Genomic DNA, 15,641 nt, shown 5'->3' on the forward strand with positions numbered 1-15,641 from the left:
TTTTTTTTTTTTTTTTTTTGTCTTTTTAGGGCCACATCCATGCCATATGGAAGTTCTCAGGCTAGGGTTTGAATCGAAGCTGTAGCTGCCAGCTGACGCCACAGCCACAGCAACGCTGGATCCAAGCCTCATCTTCGACCTACACCACAGCTCTCAGCAATGCTGGATCCTTGACCCACTGAGCGAGGCCAGGGATTGAACCCACGTCCTCATGGATACTAGTTGGTTTTGTTAACTGCCGAGTCAGCGTGGGAACTCTGAGTTTGTCAGTCTTTCCTTCCCCTTCCTTTCCAGACCCATTGCTAAGAACCGAGCGGACCAGTTCACAAAGGCAAAGGGAGCCTCACACACCATTCCCTGAACTATCAGAAGGTTACATGCTCTGCAAGCATCCTATTAAATAGGTCTATTCCCCCCCCCCCTTGATCAATATATCTTTTTAATGACTTCATAGGTCAGGTTCAAAGGCAGAGTTCTCAGATTCCTTGAAGTTCTGGGCATAAATCTGCCAGTTGCCATGTCAATACAGAGCTTCCCACCTCCTCCCCCCACCCCACCCCCTGCCCCACTTCTTGGCCTCACGTGCTCATCTCACCCTACCTGTATGTCTGAGTCCCCTCCTGTCCCTGCAAACACCCACCCGCTGGCTGATCCTGGGACCAGACACACCAGCTGTCAGCCCAATGTCTGGCAGGAGGAGGCCACATAGGCATGGAAGAGAGCCTGGGGCCGAGTGGGCAGGAAATTCTGGGGGCCTGGGTATCTGAGCTTGGGAAAGCGGGCTCCTGGTAGGGTGGCTTCTCAGACTCCTGAAGTGTAGTTTCAGCAAGTTGGTACCCACTGTGCTTAGTTCTAAGAGTCTTACTGATCCTACCTCTCCTCTGTCCCTACACAGACTGTAAGCCTTTACAGGACCCAGGCTAAGTCTCCCTTTCCCCCAGACGCTGTATGTTACCAGAAAACAGGTGATGAGAATTCCAGTTGTGGTTAAGTCCTAAGTAAATAAACTAACCTGTCTGGCTCCTTTAACTACACACTGAGAATTGTCTGAAACAGTTTCTGAAATTGCTTCTCTTATCTCCTTTTATATCTGCACCGTGTCTTTCCCCCACACCGCAGCATTAAAAGGTCACAGTTGGTGCTCAGAAGTATTGCTGCATTTATTGTTGTATAATTTAGTATTACTGCCCTAAGGCCTTATCTTAATCCCTTCTCTTCTCAGACACAAGTATATAGGTGTGTGTGTTTATACATGTGAGGACTGTGCACACACGTGTGTAAACACCCCCCCCCCACCCTGTACCATTCAGCTTGTCTTGGACTTCAAGTTAAGCTGGACAGTCAGAGCCCGGGAGCCATTTTCTTTCTTTCTTTTTTTTTTTTTTTTGTCTTTTTGCTATTTCTTGGCCACTCCTGCGGCATATGGAGTTCCAGGCTAGGAGTCGAATCGGAGCTGTAGCCACTGGCCTACGCCAGAGCCACAGCAACGCGGATCCAAGCCGCGTCTGCAACCTACACCACAGCTCACGCAACGCCAGATCCTTAACCCACTGAGCAAGGGCAGGACCGAACCCGCAACCTCATGGTTCCTAGTCGATTCGTTAACCACTGCGCCACGACGGGACTCCCGGGAGCCATTTTCTTAGGCACTCAGCCAGGATGCTCTAAATCCCATAGAGGGAAGACTCAGTTTTAAACCTTCGGAACTGGGAAACCAGGGGACCCTAGGGATCTCACTTTCCTTAGAGAGTTAGTGACTTATTTCTATTATCTCAAAGTCGCAATTTTTTTTCTTTTTTGATTTTTAGGGCCACTCCCAAGGCAAACGAAAGTTCCCAGGCTAGGGGTCGAACTGGAGCTACAGTTGCCAGCGACAGCCACAGCCACGCTGGATCTGAGCCACACCTGCAACTTATACCACAGCTCACGGCAACATCGGATACCCAACCCACTGAGCGAGACCAGGGATTGAACCCACATCCTCATGGATACTAGTCGGATTCTTTTCCTCTGTGCCACAATGGGAATTCCTTGCAATTTTTTTGTTGTTCTCTCGTCTTCTTAGGGCCGCACCCATGGCATATGGAGGTTGCCAGACTAGGGGTCGAATGGGAGCTGTAACTGCCGACCTACACCACAATGCCAGACCTGTAACCCACTGAGTGAGGCCAGGGATTGAAACCATGTCTCATGGATACTATTTGGGTTTGTTACCATTGAGCCATGACGGGAACTCCTTTGCAATTTTTAATACATACTGATGTCAAACCCTTCTTAATGGCTGGGGAAACATTTCATTTTTCTTGAACTGGCTGAGAATTGGGAGGCTCCTTTTTTCCAGCGTTGGTGGAAGCTTCCTGGAGGCTGAGGCCAGATCTGAAAGGTTGCACCTCTTCACTGGGCAGGTGGATTCTGTGGTTCAAATCTACAAATGCATAACGACGGTTGACTGGTGCCATGGGCAGTCCTAAGCAGGATGACACCATCTTCGAACTTCACGTTAATTTGGTTGGAGAGGCAAAGCATAAATACATAAAAAAGAAAATAACGTAACAGGACAAGGCAGTTGAAGAATCACCCCCAAGGCAGTGGTTTGTGGTCAAACGAGGTGAATTCAGAAAATGAAGATCTAGGGCCATAGTATCCAGGGACCAGGGACCAGACATGCCTGGACAGGCAGTGTCTCCACACCAGCACGCACCTGGAGATTATGAGTGAGCAGCCAAGTACACAAAGCTCTCTGTTTAGGAGGGGAGAAGATCAGCTGCTAAGGACAAGGACTGTTTATGATCCAGAGGCATTACAAAGTATAAAACAGATCAGGAAATCAACGAAAGTTATCTTTGGAGTTCCTGCTGTGGCTCAGTGGGTTAACGATCCAGCATTGCCACAGTTGTAGCTTGGATTTGATCTCTGGCCGGAGAACTTCCATAGCCCACAGGTGCTGCCAAAAAAAAAAAAAAAAAAAAAAAAAAGTCGTCCTTAACTTTTATTTTCAATTCTCTTCCTTGAAACTAACAGGTAGGTACTTACAGATGGTGCCTCAGCCTTATTTTGAGGAAGGGCTATCACTGATTCTCCCATCTTATCACCAGGCACGATGCCTAGTTGGGCTGGAGATGCAAGGCTGGGCCTAGCAGGGGAAGAGGACTGGAGAGCAACCCGATTGCTTTTGTCAATGTGGATGATTTACATTTTCCATTGTCCTCAGAGCTTCCTGGGCAATAAGATAATGCCCTCAATTCACGCCTTTTTGTACCCTGCCTGGTGCAAACGTTCCAACAGGATGCAAAGATCCAAAATTGCATCGACGTTCCAACGCCTCTAAACCATCGGGCGTCCTTGGAGTTAAATGCCTGGCACGTAGCTGGTAGGAGACAAATGTTAACTTTCTTCTTGGCTTTCCTCATCCCCCAACCCATCTCTACTCCCCAAATGCTAATCCTCAGACAGAAGCGGTGCTTTCCCTAAAAGGGCCTGGACGTGCGCGGTTCCCTCCAGCTCTGCTTCAATTCCATTCGGCAGACGCCTTCTGCAGGCCTACTACGTGCACGGGCTGCGGGTTTCCCAGGCCCAGAGCATCTTGTACGTTTCTTTCACAACAACCTGGACAGGAGGCGAGACCTCCAGACAGGCGGCAGGAGGGGGAGAGCTGTGCGCGCGCTTTTCGAGCCCCCTCGACCGCACATCGGGATCCTGGGAAGAGCGCCCGACCTTCCCTGCGCTTTGTCCCGGCAGCAGCCCCGCAGCTGTCCTACAAACGCAGGCGCCCCACGCACACCTGCTGCCCCGCACGGGCTCCAGCGAGAGGAGGAGCGAGAGGCCCGCCGCGCTCGCGCTGGCCCGGTTTTCCGGCTCCGACCCCTCCTCGCGGGCCTCCCTCCCTCCATCCTTCCCGGCGAACCCAGGGCGGGACGCGCGGGGCCCCCGGGGCGGCAGGACCCGGGGTTCGAGCGGCGCCGGCCGCCGGCCCGGCCCAAGCCTCTCGCGTCCCCCCGCGCCTCCTCCCGGGAGGAGGCGGATCCCGGGGGCGGACCGGTCCCCGGCCCCGCAGCCCCCGCGCCCCGCGCCCGCCGCCTGGCTGCCGGGCAGGCAGGCGCTCGGCCGGCCGGGAGGTGGTGCTCGCCTCCCCGCCCCCGGGCCCGCGCGTTGCCGGGCAGCGGCTTGGAGGCTCCGAAGGGGGCGGAGCGGCGAGGCCGGCGTGCGGCTGGCGGCCCCCGTCCGTCCGCGGTTCCGGCCCCCGGCCCGCCCCCGCCTCGCCGGCCTCCCTCCGCGCCGGTGCGCGGCGCCCCGTCCCAGCCGCCGCCGCCGCCGCCGCATCGGCCGTGCCTCCCGGGCCTGAGAGCGCCGAACCGTGAGGCCCGGCCGGGCGCCGGCCGGGCTGCTGGGGGCGCGGCGCCGACGCCGAGGCGCGGCCATGGAGGGGAAGACCCGCGCCGGGGTCGCGCTGGTCCCGGGGCCGAGCGGCCGCGGGCCTTCCGCCCGCCGCGCCCGCCGCCGCCGCCGTCGCCGCCGCCGCCGCCCGGGGCTGCTGCTCCCCGGCCTCTGGCTGCTGCTGCTGGCCGGGCCGGCCTCGTGCGCCCCAGGTAAGCCCCGCCGGGACCCTCCGGCGCGACCCTGCCTGCCTTTATTGCTGTTATTTTCAGAATCTAGCTTTCCCCTCCCATCCTCTTTTATTCTCCACCGCTCCCTCGCTCTCCTTTCTTGAGGTGGTTTTCCATTCTTGTGGGGCCCAGCAAATAAAGGCACGGAGGAAATAACACGAAAAAGGAAGCGAATTCTGGCCAATCTTGCCAAAGGTCTGCAAAGCTATTCTGTTATCCACGGAGCCCCAGGCGGGTCTGGTGGCTTCATTTCAGAATGTGCCTTTATTTTCTGTGCAAAACACAGGCACTGGAATTGTGCTTGTGCATGCCCATGTGAATGTGGTTACATCAAATTTTTGGAAATACTTTATTGTCGGGTCGAAGGGGTGCATTCGGTGTGTGTGCTTTAAAACAGTATTGCATTATTCTGGGCAGCCCAGTGTCCCCCAGATGCCGGCAGCTGGCCGTGTCCCCCAGTGCACCAGGACACAAAGAACATTTAAAGACTATCTCTTGGAAAGCGCCCTGGCCATGGATCTTTCCAGGGAAATAGCTCTTGCTATGACTTCTGCAAAGGCATTAGTACAATAGAGTGTGAAAATATTGTGATTCTTAAGTGTCAGGGCCTGAAAGGGATAAAGGTTGTTTTTGTAGTAGATGCAGTTTACTGGCTGTTCGTCAGCATGGAGTTAAGAGGCATGATTTATGAAGAAGCATGTGGGCGGGTTTTGTTGTTGAGGAAATGATTTAATTCACATTGCTTCTCTGAAATGTTTATTTGTCCACCCCGAGCATACACACAAGATGGTCTGGAAACCATCTCTGAGCTCACACGCTGCGAGCCCGTCATTGCCCCAGCACACACACACTTGGCCACTTTGGGGGCAGGAAAGGTGGGGTGAGTGGTGTGCAGAGCTGCCGCATGCTGAACAAAACCAGAAAGCCGTGGAAGCAACTCCAAATCCTCCCTCCTCACGGGAGCAGTGCCAGAGGACTGCCAAGTGGCTTTGGAAGGAAATGGAACACATTTGAAGGTGTCCCTTGGACCTCACTGTCGGAATTATAACCAGTGCCCCATAGAGGATGGGACAAAAAAGCACAGGGAGGGACTTCAGGGATCATAGAATGGAACTGCTCCTCTACCTAAGAAGGAAAGTGACCGGAGTTCCCGTGGTGGCTCAGTGGTTAACGGATCCGACTAGGAACCATGAGGTTGCGAGTTTGATCCCTGGCCTCACTCAGTGGGTTAAGGATCCGGCGTTGCCGTGAGCTGTGGCTAGGTCGAAGACGCGGCTCGGATCCCGAGTTGCTGTGGCTGTGGCTGTGGCTGTGGTGTAGGCTGACAGCTACAGCTCCAATTAGACCCTAGCCTGGGAATCTCCATATGCCACAGGAGCAGCCCTAGAAAAGGCAAAAAGACAAAAAAAAAAAAAAAAAAAAAAAAAAAAAAAAAAAAAAAAGAAGGAAAGCGACAGGGAGAAATGACTTGCCCAAGGTCATAGGCTAGTTGGTGCGGAGTCATCACTTTTCCATTCTCCTTACTGCTCTTGATCCGTGATATACACCTGAGGCTTCTTCAGAGGTTTCCCGGAGCTGGGCCGAGTCCTGCTGGGGGAGCCACGCCAGAGCTGGGGGGACAAAAATGAGTCTCTTTCAGGCAGTACACAGAGGGTGCAGGAGCCTGACCCAGCTCCTCAGCTCTCAGTCCTGCCCCCGCATGTTCTAGCCTGTGTGTCCAGAAGAGAGGAGACTGGGCTTTCCATGCGAAGACAGCATCAGAGAGAGTGCCCGGGGCTTTAGGAAACAAAGCCCGCAGAATACTAATGGAGTCGTCAGCTGCCGGAGGCGCACAAATTGTTTCCTTATACTGAGCGCTTCCCGTGTGCTAGGTGCCGAATTTTATGTGCATGATCCGGTCACATTGTGCGCTAGGCATCCTTATCCCCATTTCGCAGATGAGAAAGCTAAGGCTTCAGGAGTTTAGGTTAGTTTGACTCCGAACTCCACGTACATAACCCCTGAACAGCTTTGCCCTGTGAACGTGGCCATCTGGATGTGCTGCAGAGGTTGCAGATAACATAGGTGATTCTTTTGATAAGTTTCAAGTAAACGGAGCTTTGAGTACCATGCCTCCACACCTCTCTCTTCTGTACAAGTCTGTTCCTATTTTCCCTAAAGCCTCCATATGAATATTCAATCCAGAGACTTGAAATTAATTATGTTTCCGCTCTGGGGTTGACGTCACCGGAGCAGAGCCGTCATCTTTTCACTAAGTGGTGTATTGGGCTCCTCTGGTTTGCACAGCTGCTTCTAGGCTGGGCATAGGATCGGAACTGGAAAAGGGGAGGACACGGCGCCTGTGCTCGGGAATCCTCTTGGGGGCCCAAAGCCGTACATAAGCAAGTGCAGATCCCTCCATGGACTGTCCCTGGGCAAGAAAGGCAGCGAATGAAAGGGCTCCTTAGGAAAGACGAGTTTGATGATTTTTTTTTTTTTTTTGGTCGCACTCATGGCATGTGGAAGTTCTTGGCCAGGGATGGAACCTGAGCTGCCATGGAGACTTGTGCCACCGCTGCAGCCACGCTGGATCCTTAACCTGCAGCACCACAGGGGAGCTTTAGGAAAGACTTCTTAAAGGTGGCCCTGATCCACTTGAAGGCTGTGAGATCAGTATTGGTGAAGGGTGGCTTCCTAAGTCGGATCCCTGGGCGTGGGGAGTGGTGGGTGAACCTGAGGAGATGCCTTTCAGTTGTTTGGCCCCCGTCTTGTGTCTCTGCCACTAGGACCCTGGGGCTCCGCATCCCGAGTGTTGTATTTTTACCATCAGAGTCGGGGGGTGGGAGAGGCTTTGAGGAGCCCTGCCTTGTTGGTTCTCTTTCCTGAGAGTAAGTGGTGTTGGGAAGTGGCCCATCTTATTCCTGCCTTGGGGCTCTTAGATAAGGCCAGAGTCCCTTCTGTGGCTGCCTGCAAATTCACCCCTCCTGCACCTTTTGCTTTCCTTGTTTTTTTTTTTTTTTTCCTTTTTGCTTTTTAGGGCCCCACCCTTGGCATACGGATGTTCCCGGGCTGGGGGTCCAATTGCAGCTACAGCTGCCAGCCTATGCCACAGCCACAGCCACGCCAGATCTGAACCACATCTGTGACCCACACCACAGCTCATGGCATCGCCAGATCCCTAACCCACAGAGCGTGGCCAGGGATCGAACCTGTGTCCTCATGGATCCTAGTCGGGTTCATTAACTGCTAAGCCACGAAGGCAACTCCTTGCTTTCCTTGTTAACTTTGGTTAAATGGAGTCCCCTCTCCAGTTGTTCCCCTTACTTCCCTTAAATTTCTGTGTTTTATTGATTTCTTGTCTATTTCTGTTTCATTCAGCATTTTGAATGTGCCCTTTTGTGTTTGTTTAAACATTTATAAATTTGGTCTTGACCGTTCACTGTTGTGGAAACAACCTGTAATACTTTGGACTTGTTTTTGAATGTAGTGCTTTTAGGAGATTCTGCGTCCACAATAGAAAAAGAAAGAATTGTGCCCCTTTTCTTCATCTTACTCAGGGATAAGTCTTAATAGTTATTATGCAATTGATCATTTTGGAAATTACTGGAAGGTACAGAAAACAGGTACCCATAACTCCACCATCTGTAGATAACATTGTAAATAGTTTATTTATTTTTTTGGCTGCACCAGCAGCATTCCCTAAGTTCCCGGCCAGGGATTGAATCTGCTGTAGCAGTAATCAGAGCCACAGCAGTCACAGCACTGGATCCTTAACCCACTGAGCCGCCAGGGAACTCTTATCGTTTTTTTAATACTGTAAATAATTTTCTCTTGTTAACATGAAGAAAAGAAAATTGAATTATATATATTTACTTTTTCACTCACTCTTTAACTTACGCATTTCCCTAGTCATTAAATATTGTTTGAAAACGCAAGTTCCATCCTATTAATTCACTTAATTATTCTTTTATTATTTGCAGCTTTTTTTGCTGTTACAATGTTAGGACGACTAGCTTTGTAGTAAGGCTTTGTCTCTCTTTCTTTGTGTGTGGGCTTTTTTTTTAAAGTATACATTTCTAGGAGGGAAATTAGAGTGTCATTTAGATCTAAATTTAAATCCGCCAGGCTGGATCTTTGCATGTTTCGTTTAGTGCGCTTGATGCCTAACACGGGCGTCGTAGGTGGTTGTTGAATGAATCAACTTTTTACGTAAAGCTGTAATACTGAAAGTATCCTGAGCAGTTTATGCAGTTCACGATTTTCTCTTCATCGTCACCAGCATTGAATATTATTATTTTTGAAACTCTTGTGAAATAAATTTGTAAGGCATTGCTTTAACTTTTTATTACTTTTGAATTGAATATTTTTTGTTTATTTGCTATCTGTATTCTGTGACTTTTCTCTCTGTGTCACTTATTTATCTGCTGTGATATATGTATACACACATATATTTAAAAATCTTCATATAGTAAAGATAGCAAATTTTTTTGTTCTGGTTCTTGTTGTGTTCACCCCTTCCTAGTGGATATTTTTTTAAATGTTATATAATCTTGACATTCAAAAGTTTTGATTATTTGATTAGAAAACTCTGCCATTTTTGGAGTTCCCTGATGGCCTAGCGGTTAAGGATTTAGCATCGTCACTGCTGTGGCTTGGGTTCTATCCCTGGCCTGGGAACTTTTGCATGCTGCGGGAGCAGCCAAAAAACAACAACCAAAACCCCCCAAAAACCCTACCACTTTTTCCATTGCATGTATGCTTAATGGCATGTTAAATATTCGTCTTACTTAATGCCCTGTTTTATTACTAGCAATTTGAGGTGAAGATTTTACACTTTTGAGTGGTTTAGTATCCAGTAAACAAAGGCAGATAATTGTTTTGAAGGTGTGATCCCCAGATGTCAGCGTAACCTTGGGGATGTGGGATGCCTGTTAAGAATTTAGATCTCCGGGGCTCCCCCTGGACCTACGTTAGAATCTTTGGCAGTAGTAACTGGGGATCTTTCTTTTTAACAAGTTGGAAGCTAATATTTTAGGCATTTTAACCTTTGGAGAAACACTGATTCAGTTACTGTAGACCCCTCATTGACCGGAGTTCTCTGGCGTGTTGAGACACCTGCGTTCTCACCGCTGTGGCTCTGGTTGCTTACTCTGTGATGTAGGTTCTATCCCTGGCCCAGGAATTCCCACATACTGCCTGTGTGGCAAAAAAAAGAACACACACACAAAGAGAGAACCTTAAATAAACGTTGCAACTGTCATTAAAAAAAAAAAAGTTGCCTCGGGAGTGGCTCAAGGAAACTCAAAAAGAAAAAAAAAAAGTTAACGGGGGTGTTCCTGTCGTGGCTCAGCAGAAACGAATCTGACTAGGAACCATGAGGTTGCAGGTTCGATCCCTGGCCTTGCTCAGTGGGTCAAGGATCCGGTGTTGCCAGTGAGCTGTGGTGTAGGTGGGCGGCTACAGCTTCAATTAGACCCCTAGCCTGGGAACCTCCATATGCTGTGAGTGCAGCTCTAAAAAGACCAAAAAAAAAAAAAAGTTTAATGGCCTTTTGCAATTGTCTTTTCACTGTTAGAGCAGTTGATTTAAAATTGTGATGTTGGAACCGTATTTTGTTATATCTGGTTTGTTTGCTTCTCGTTGGGTTTGGTATCAAAGGGCATAGAAGTTGTCATTTTAAATCCTCACCTCCTGGCCACTCGGGAACAGCTGCTGCAGCCTTGGTCAGGAAATGCCTCATTTAATCCTGCAAACAGAACCCAGCCAGGGGTTGTTAAAAGCCACTGGGGACCTGGGAGCCACAGGTTTTCTCTTTGTGCCCTGGGTGCTCTAGGCAGCTAATTACTGTAATTATAATCACACTAGGTTGATTTTCCCCGACAGGAAGATGCTGTTCTCACTGATCTCATTTGTTTCCAAGTGGTGACCACCCACCTGTCATCTGCAGCTCCCAGTGAGTGATTTCTCCCTCCTGTGCTGAGGACCCAGGGTTTGTTGAAAAGCGCCTTGAATGTGAGTTGGCAAACCTCAGCTGACAACTTGCTGTGTGTGACTGTGGACAGGTTACCCTGTTCTGGGTTTTTGTTTTTTGTTTTGGCTGCGACCCTGGCATGCAGAAGTTCCCCAGCTGGGGATTGAACCTGAGCCACAGTAGTGACCACGTTCCATCCTTAACCACTAGGCTCCCAGAACTCCTGTCCTGGGTTTTGTCATCAGCAGGGGTCTCTGAGATTATCTCTAAGCTCCCTTTTAGCTCTTTTATTTCGAGTGTTGGGTTCCTTAGAATGCACTTGTCATAGACAGAAGCTGTCCTGCTTCCACTGAAAGTGAGCATCACTGTCTCACTGGTCTGTGGATGTTCCAGCCCAGTGACCTACTGAAGGCCATTGCATTCTATTCTTCTTTTTTAAGAAAAATCCAGAGTTCCTGTCGTGGCGCACGGAATTGAATCTGACTAGTAACCATGAGGACGCAGGTTCGATCCCTGGCCTCACTCAGTGGGTTAAAGATTCAGCGTTGCCATCAGCTGTGGTGTAGGTTGCAGACGTGGCTCGGATCTGGCATTGCCATGGCTGTGGTTGTAGCTCCTATTCACCCCTAGCCTGGGAACCTCCATATGCTGCGGGTGCGGCCCTAAAAAGACCAAAAATAAAAATAAAAAAAATAAAATTAAAAAATCCTCCTCTACTCCGCCCTCCTGCCTCTCCCACCCCCAGGACACATACTTTGCTCTCTCTCATTCTTTCTCTTTGTGGCTTCCTTTTTTCCATCTTTGTTAATAATGCTTTGGACGAGGCTAGTGCTATGGCTGCTTCAGGCATTGCCTCTCGTTAGTGAAAATTTAAGTTTGTGGCAGAAAGTGTGGTGCACAGACCTGCAGAATGGTGGTCATCTGGTAGCTCGTGAGACATGCAGTCTCGGGTCCTGCCCCGAACCTTCTGAATGCAAATCTGCCCGTTCACAAGATTCTCAGGTGCTCTTGGCCACACACTTAAGAATTTGAGACGCTCGGGGCGAAGAGGTAACGGCTCCTGCTCTGGGCGTCTGGGAGTACGTGGTGTTAGGTTGCGAGGGCCTGAGTCAGCCCAGACTCCGCTGGAGTCCGTCCAGATCTTTGGAGACTGAGAGCTACATCTGCCTTGGGGACCGATGCCTGTGAATAGGGAGCAAAAGCCCTCTTCCATTTGACCAGGCAGCTTCACAACAGAACGGTTCTCTAGACCTGCCCCTGATTCCTGACTCATTGTTTTTTTTTGTCATTATGGACATCTGACTGGTGGTTAAAATACTCAAATACTACCACCAGTTGCTAAACAGGCTGCTCTATGGAGCATTCTCCCCATCCCGCAAGATCCAGCCACTGAAGGGTTAATGCTCAGCGCTGCAGAAACCTCAGGACCTCAGGACGCTGCTCTAGAATGTCCCCCCTTCCTCTCAGCTCCTGCTCCTGCCTCCTACCGCCCGCTGTGAACCCTGCTCTGTGTCCCCAGTATGTCCATTCACTCAGCCATTCATCCATCCCAGATCCAGCACTTAAAAGTGTAAGTGGATGCATTTGATGGTAGTTGAAGTCATAGACCTGGAAGAACTGACTGAGAAAGAACAGGAGGAGCTGGAAGGGAAGAAGGTCCAGAAGAGAGGAAGAGAAAGAAAAGCTCACCCAGGCAACCGACTGTCATGACAAACTAGTGTCGTGAGAGCTGGGGGCGGGGGCGGGGGGGGGAGCGTTTATCAAGGCGAGGGATCCATCATATTCAGTGCTGCTCCCCTGAAAGGGTGGTGACGGCCACCCGGTCAGAATCACCTGGGTTCTTGCTAAAAACTCAGACTCGGAGTTCCCGTTGTGGCGCAGTGGTTAACGAAACTGACTAGGAACTATGAGGTTGCGGGTTCGATCCCTGGCCTTGCTCAGTGGGTTAAGGAGCCGGCTTTGCCATGAGCAGTGGTGTAGGTCGCAGATGCTGCTCAGATCCTGCGTTGCTGTGGCTGTGGTGTAGGCCGGTAGCTACGGCTCCAGTTGGACCCCTAGCCTGGGAACCTCCATATGCCACGGGAGCGGCTCAAGAAAAGGCAAAAAAAGACAGAAACAGAAACAAAAACAAAAACCCCTCCGACTCATGGTCAAAGGACACCTAATGACATATGTGATGCCTGAGATGGTGTAGCTGGGAAGTGTGTTCAGTAAGCTCCTCACGCGATTCTCACTTGTGGTGAGGTTTGGAATACTCTGCACTCACTGTGGTCTTTTTCTCCTGAGCCCCCACATCCTAGATCCCCACTCCCACCCCCGTCACACTTCTAGTCCCGAGAGCACAGACTGTGGAGAGCACAGACTGTGGACTCGGACTTGGAGGAGCGGGAAAACCACCGCAACTGCTGCAGATGATGAAGCACGAAGGGACCAGATCTACCACCTGAAACTTCGTGGTGGCCTGGGCTTGATGGAGATTTGAAAACCTGTTGCAGACCTGGTCACGTGTATCGGCTTCGGGGAAGAATCAGTAAAGACATAGTGGTTGAAAACTTAAGAAAGAGGAGAAGTAATGAAGGATAACTCACCCGAAGGGAAGTGGTTCCTGCGCACAGGCTGGTGGGCTCCCCCTTGGGCCGAGGGGGGTAGGGGGAGACGTCTCTATGAGAGAAGGAAGTGGAGGGCGCTGGCGGAAGGTGGGGAGTGAAGTTGAAGGTGCTGGGAGGCATCTGTAGTGTTGTCTGTACACAGGCGATGCCTTTTTGTCCTGGGGCATCTGACTTGCCAAGTGCGGCCAGGGAACGTGGGCGGTTGGCTTGAGTCGGGGTTGGGAGTCTTGGGCAGACGCGGTGAAGAGCCGAGGGGAGCGGAGGGATCCGTCAGGACCTGGACCAGAGGATGCCGTGTGGAATCTGGGCTGGTGGAGGAGGGGACAGGGAGGCCGTGGGAAAGGGGGTCCGGATGAGATCCCAGAGCAGGGGGCAGGGGGAGGGCTGGAGGGATGAAGGTTTCAGAAGTGGATCAACCCTGGTGTTGGTCTTGGTTGAGGACCCAGGGCGGGGTGTGGCTGCGGGAGTCGGTTGTTGGGGTGGAGCCTGAACGTGGGCTTTGGGTGAATAATCTGTAGATGCCGAATTTGCCGGGAGTGAGGCCAGAGGATGCGAGCTGGGCGCTTCTTCCTCAGTGAATGAAGGGAGGTGACTCCCACGATGGAAGAGGAGGTGACTCTTTATTCTGTCCTCTCGGCTCTCCATCATTCCCACCACTCAGGTCAGGCTCCCTTTATTTTTCCTCCGCTTCTGCTATTGCTCGCCCTTCACCTGGAGGGTCCTTTTAGAAACAAATCTGGTCGCTTCCTTTTTTCATGAACACTTGTAGGGGCTGATGTCCAGGTCCCTAGCCCACAGCCTGTGCTTTGAGGCTTGTGATGGTAGGAGGAGGAGGCTCATGAGAAAGGGACACAGTGGGTGCAGAGTATTAAAATGTCTGTGCCGCAAATGAACCTTTCCCCAGAAAGGAAACTCAAGGACTTGGAGACTAGACTTGTGGTTTTCAAGGGGGAGGGGGAGGGAGCTGGGTGGGCGGGGAGCTTGGGGTTAATGGATGCAGACAGTTGCCTTTGGAGTGGATGAGCGGTGAGAGCCCGCTGTGTAGCCCTGGGAACTAAGTCTAGTCACTTATGATGGAGCATGATGATGGGAGAAAAAAGAATGTATACATGGACGTGTAACTGGGTCGCCATGCTGTACAGCACAAAAAGAATTGTTTTCGGGAAATAACAATTAAAAAAAAAATGTTCATGCTGAAAAGGACCCACAAGAGGGGAAAGTGACAAGATCTGAAGTCTGAGATGTGCCCTCCTCAGATCGAGGCTCAGCTGCGGAGAGGCTGTTTTTCTTTTTTTTCTTTTCTTTTTTTTTTTTTTTTTGTCTTTTTAGGGCCACACCTGCAGCATATGGAGGTTCCCAAGCTAGGGGTCTAATCACAGCTTATTGCAGCCGACCTACACCACAGCCACGGCAATGTGGGATCCTTAACCCACTGAGTGAGGCCAGGGATCGAACCCACAACCTCATGGTTGCTAGTCGGATTTGTTTCTGCTGTGCCACGACGGGAACTCCCTGTTTTTCAACCCCAGGGTGTGCTTTGTGGTGACCCACCAGCAGCTGCTAGAAGGCCAACTCCTGCTTTGGGGAGCTGTGTTTGTTCAGGGAGCAAAATAAGGCACTTGGTGAGGGGAAAGGAGGGGGCAGAGTAGGGGCCACCTGTGCCAGTAGGAAGTGGCAGAATCAGCTGCTTCGGGTGGGCTGGAGGCCTAGACGGATAGTGTTGGAAGGGGAGGCAGTGGGGTAGGAGCCAAGTCTCAGGGATTGGGAGGGGCTGGGATCCAGGGTTCGAGAGGAGAGCAGAAGGAGAAGCAGGAGGCTAGATCTGGGAGTAGCGACGAGGAGCCGGGGACTGTCCAGGGACAGCAGGGGACAAGGCCAGTATGAGATGGGGTCGGGAGCTTGAGAAACCGCTGCCAGTCTCCAGAGTGAACTGAGAGGAGGTGAGTGAGCAAATTGCAAGGGCCCCGCTGATGCTGCTAGGCCAGGTGGGTGCCCTCTGCTTGCCTTTCCAGTGGCCCTGGTGGCCCAGAGCCTTGGCCGAACGTGAGCAGGTGACAGTTGTCCTGGCCTATGGACGGCTGGCCTAGGTGCGAGGTCGGGGCTCTGGGGGCTTCTGCTCCTGGCCCTGTGGAGTCTCTGGGAAACTCCCCTCACCTTGCCTTGTTCTCTTGTCCGGACTTCGGAAGGATCCCTGCCTCACCATCGTTTTGGGTGCTGGGATTAGCTGTGGAGCCGCAGTGCCTGGAGGGCTGTTGAAACACCAGGCAAATCCTGCGGGGGGCGGGGGGGCAGGGAGCCTTCAAAGTGGGGTGCCTCACACGTGCCAAACAGACCATCTTCTGCAGCCAACTTCTTGGGGAACTTGGGCCACACCAGCTAGGAGCTGGTGCAAGGGCAAGGCCATTGCGTGGAGGTGTGGCACGTGGAGCTGCCACAGTAGCACACCTGGGAGCTTGCTAGAAAAGCTGATGCTCAGGT

The 15,641-nt window shown here is 51.4% G+C and overlaps 1 protein-coding gene across 1 annotated transcript in view; it reads left to right on the forward strand.

Annotated features, from left to right (window-relative positions):
* KIAA1549 (KIAA1549 ortholog) overlaps positions 4,357-15,641 on the forward strand; it is a 152,643-nt gene continuing 141,358 nt past the window's right edge. The window contains exon 1 of the mRNA XM_021078582.1: positions 4,357-4,586. Coding sequence (XP_020934241.1) covers positions 4,418-4,586 — 169 coding nt within the window. The 5' untranslated portion in view covers positions 4,357-4,417. The remainder of the gene's footprint in view (positions 4,587-15,641) is intronic.

This window comes from Sus scrofa, chromosome 18 (assembly GCF_000003025.6).
Source record: "Sus scrofa isolate TJ Tabasco breed Duroc chromosome 18, Sscrofa11.1, whole genome shotgun sequence".
Lineage (NCBI taxonomy): Eukaryota > Metazoa > Chordata > Mammalia > Artiodactyla > Suidae > Sus > Sus scrofa.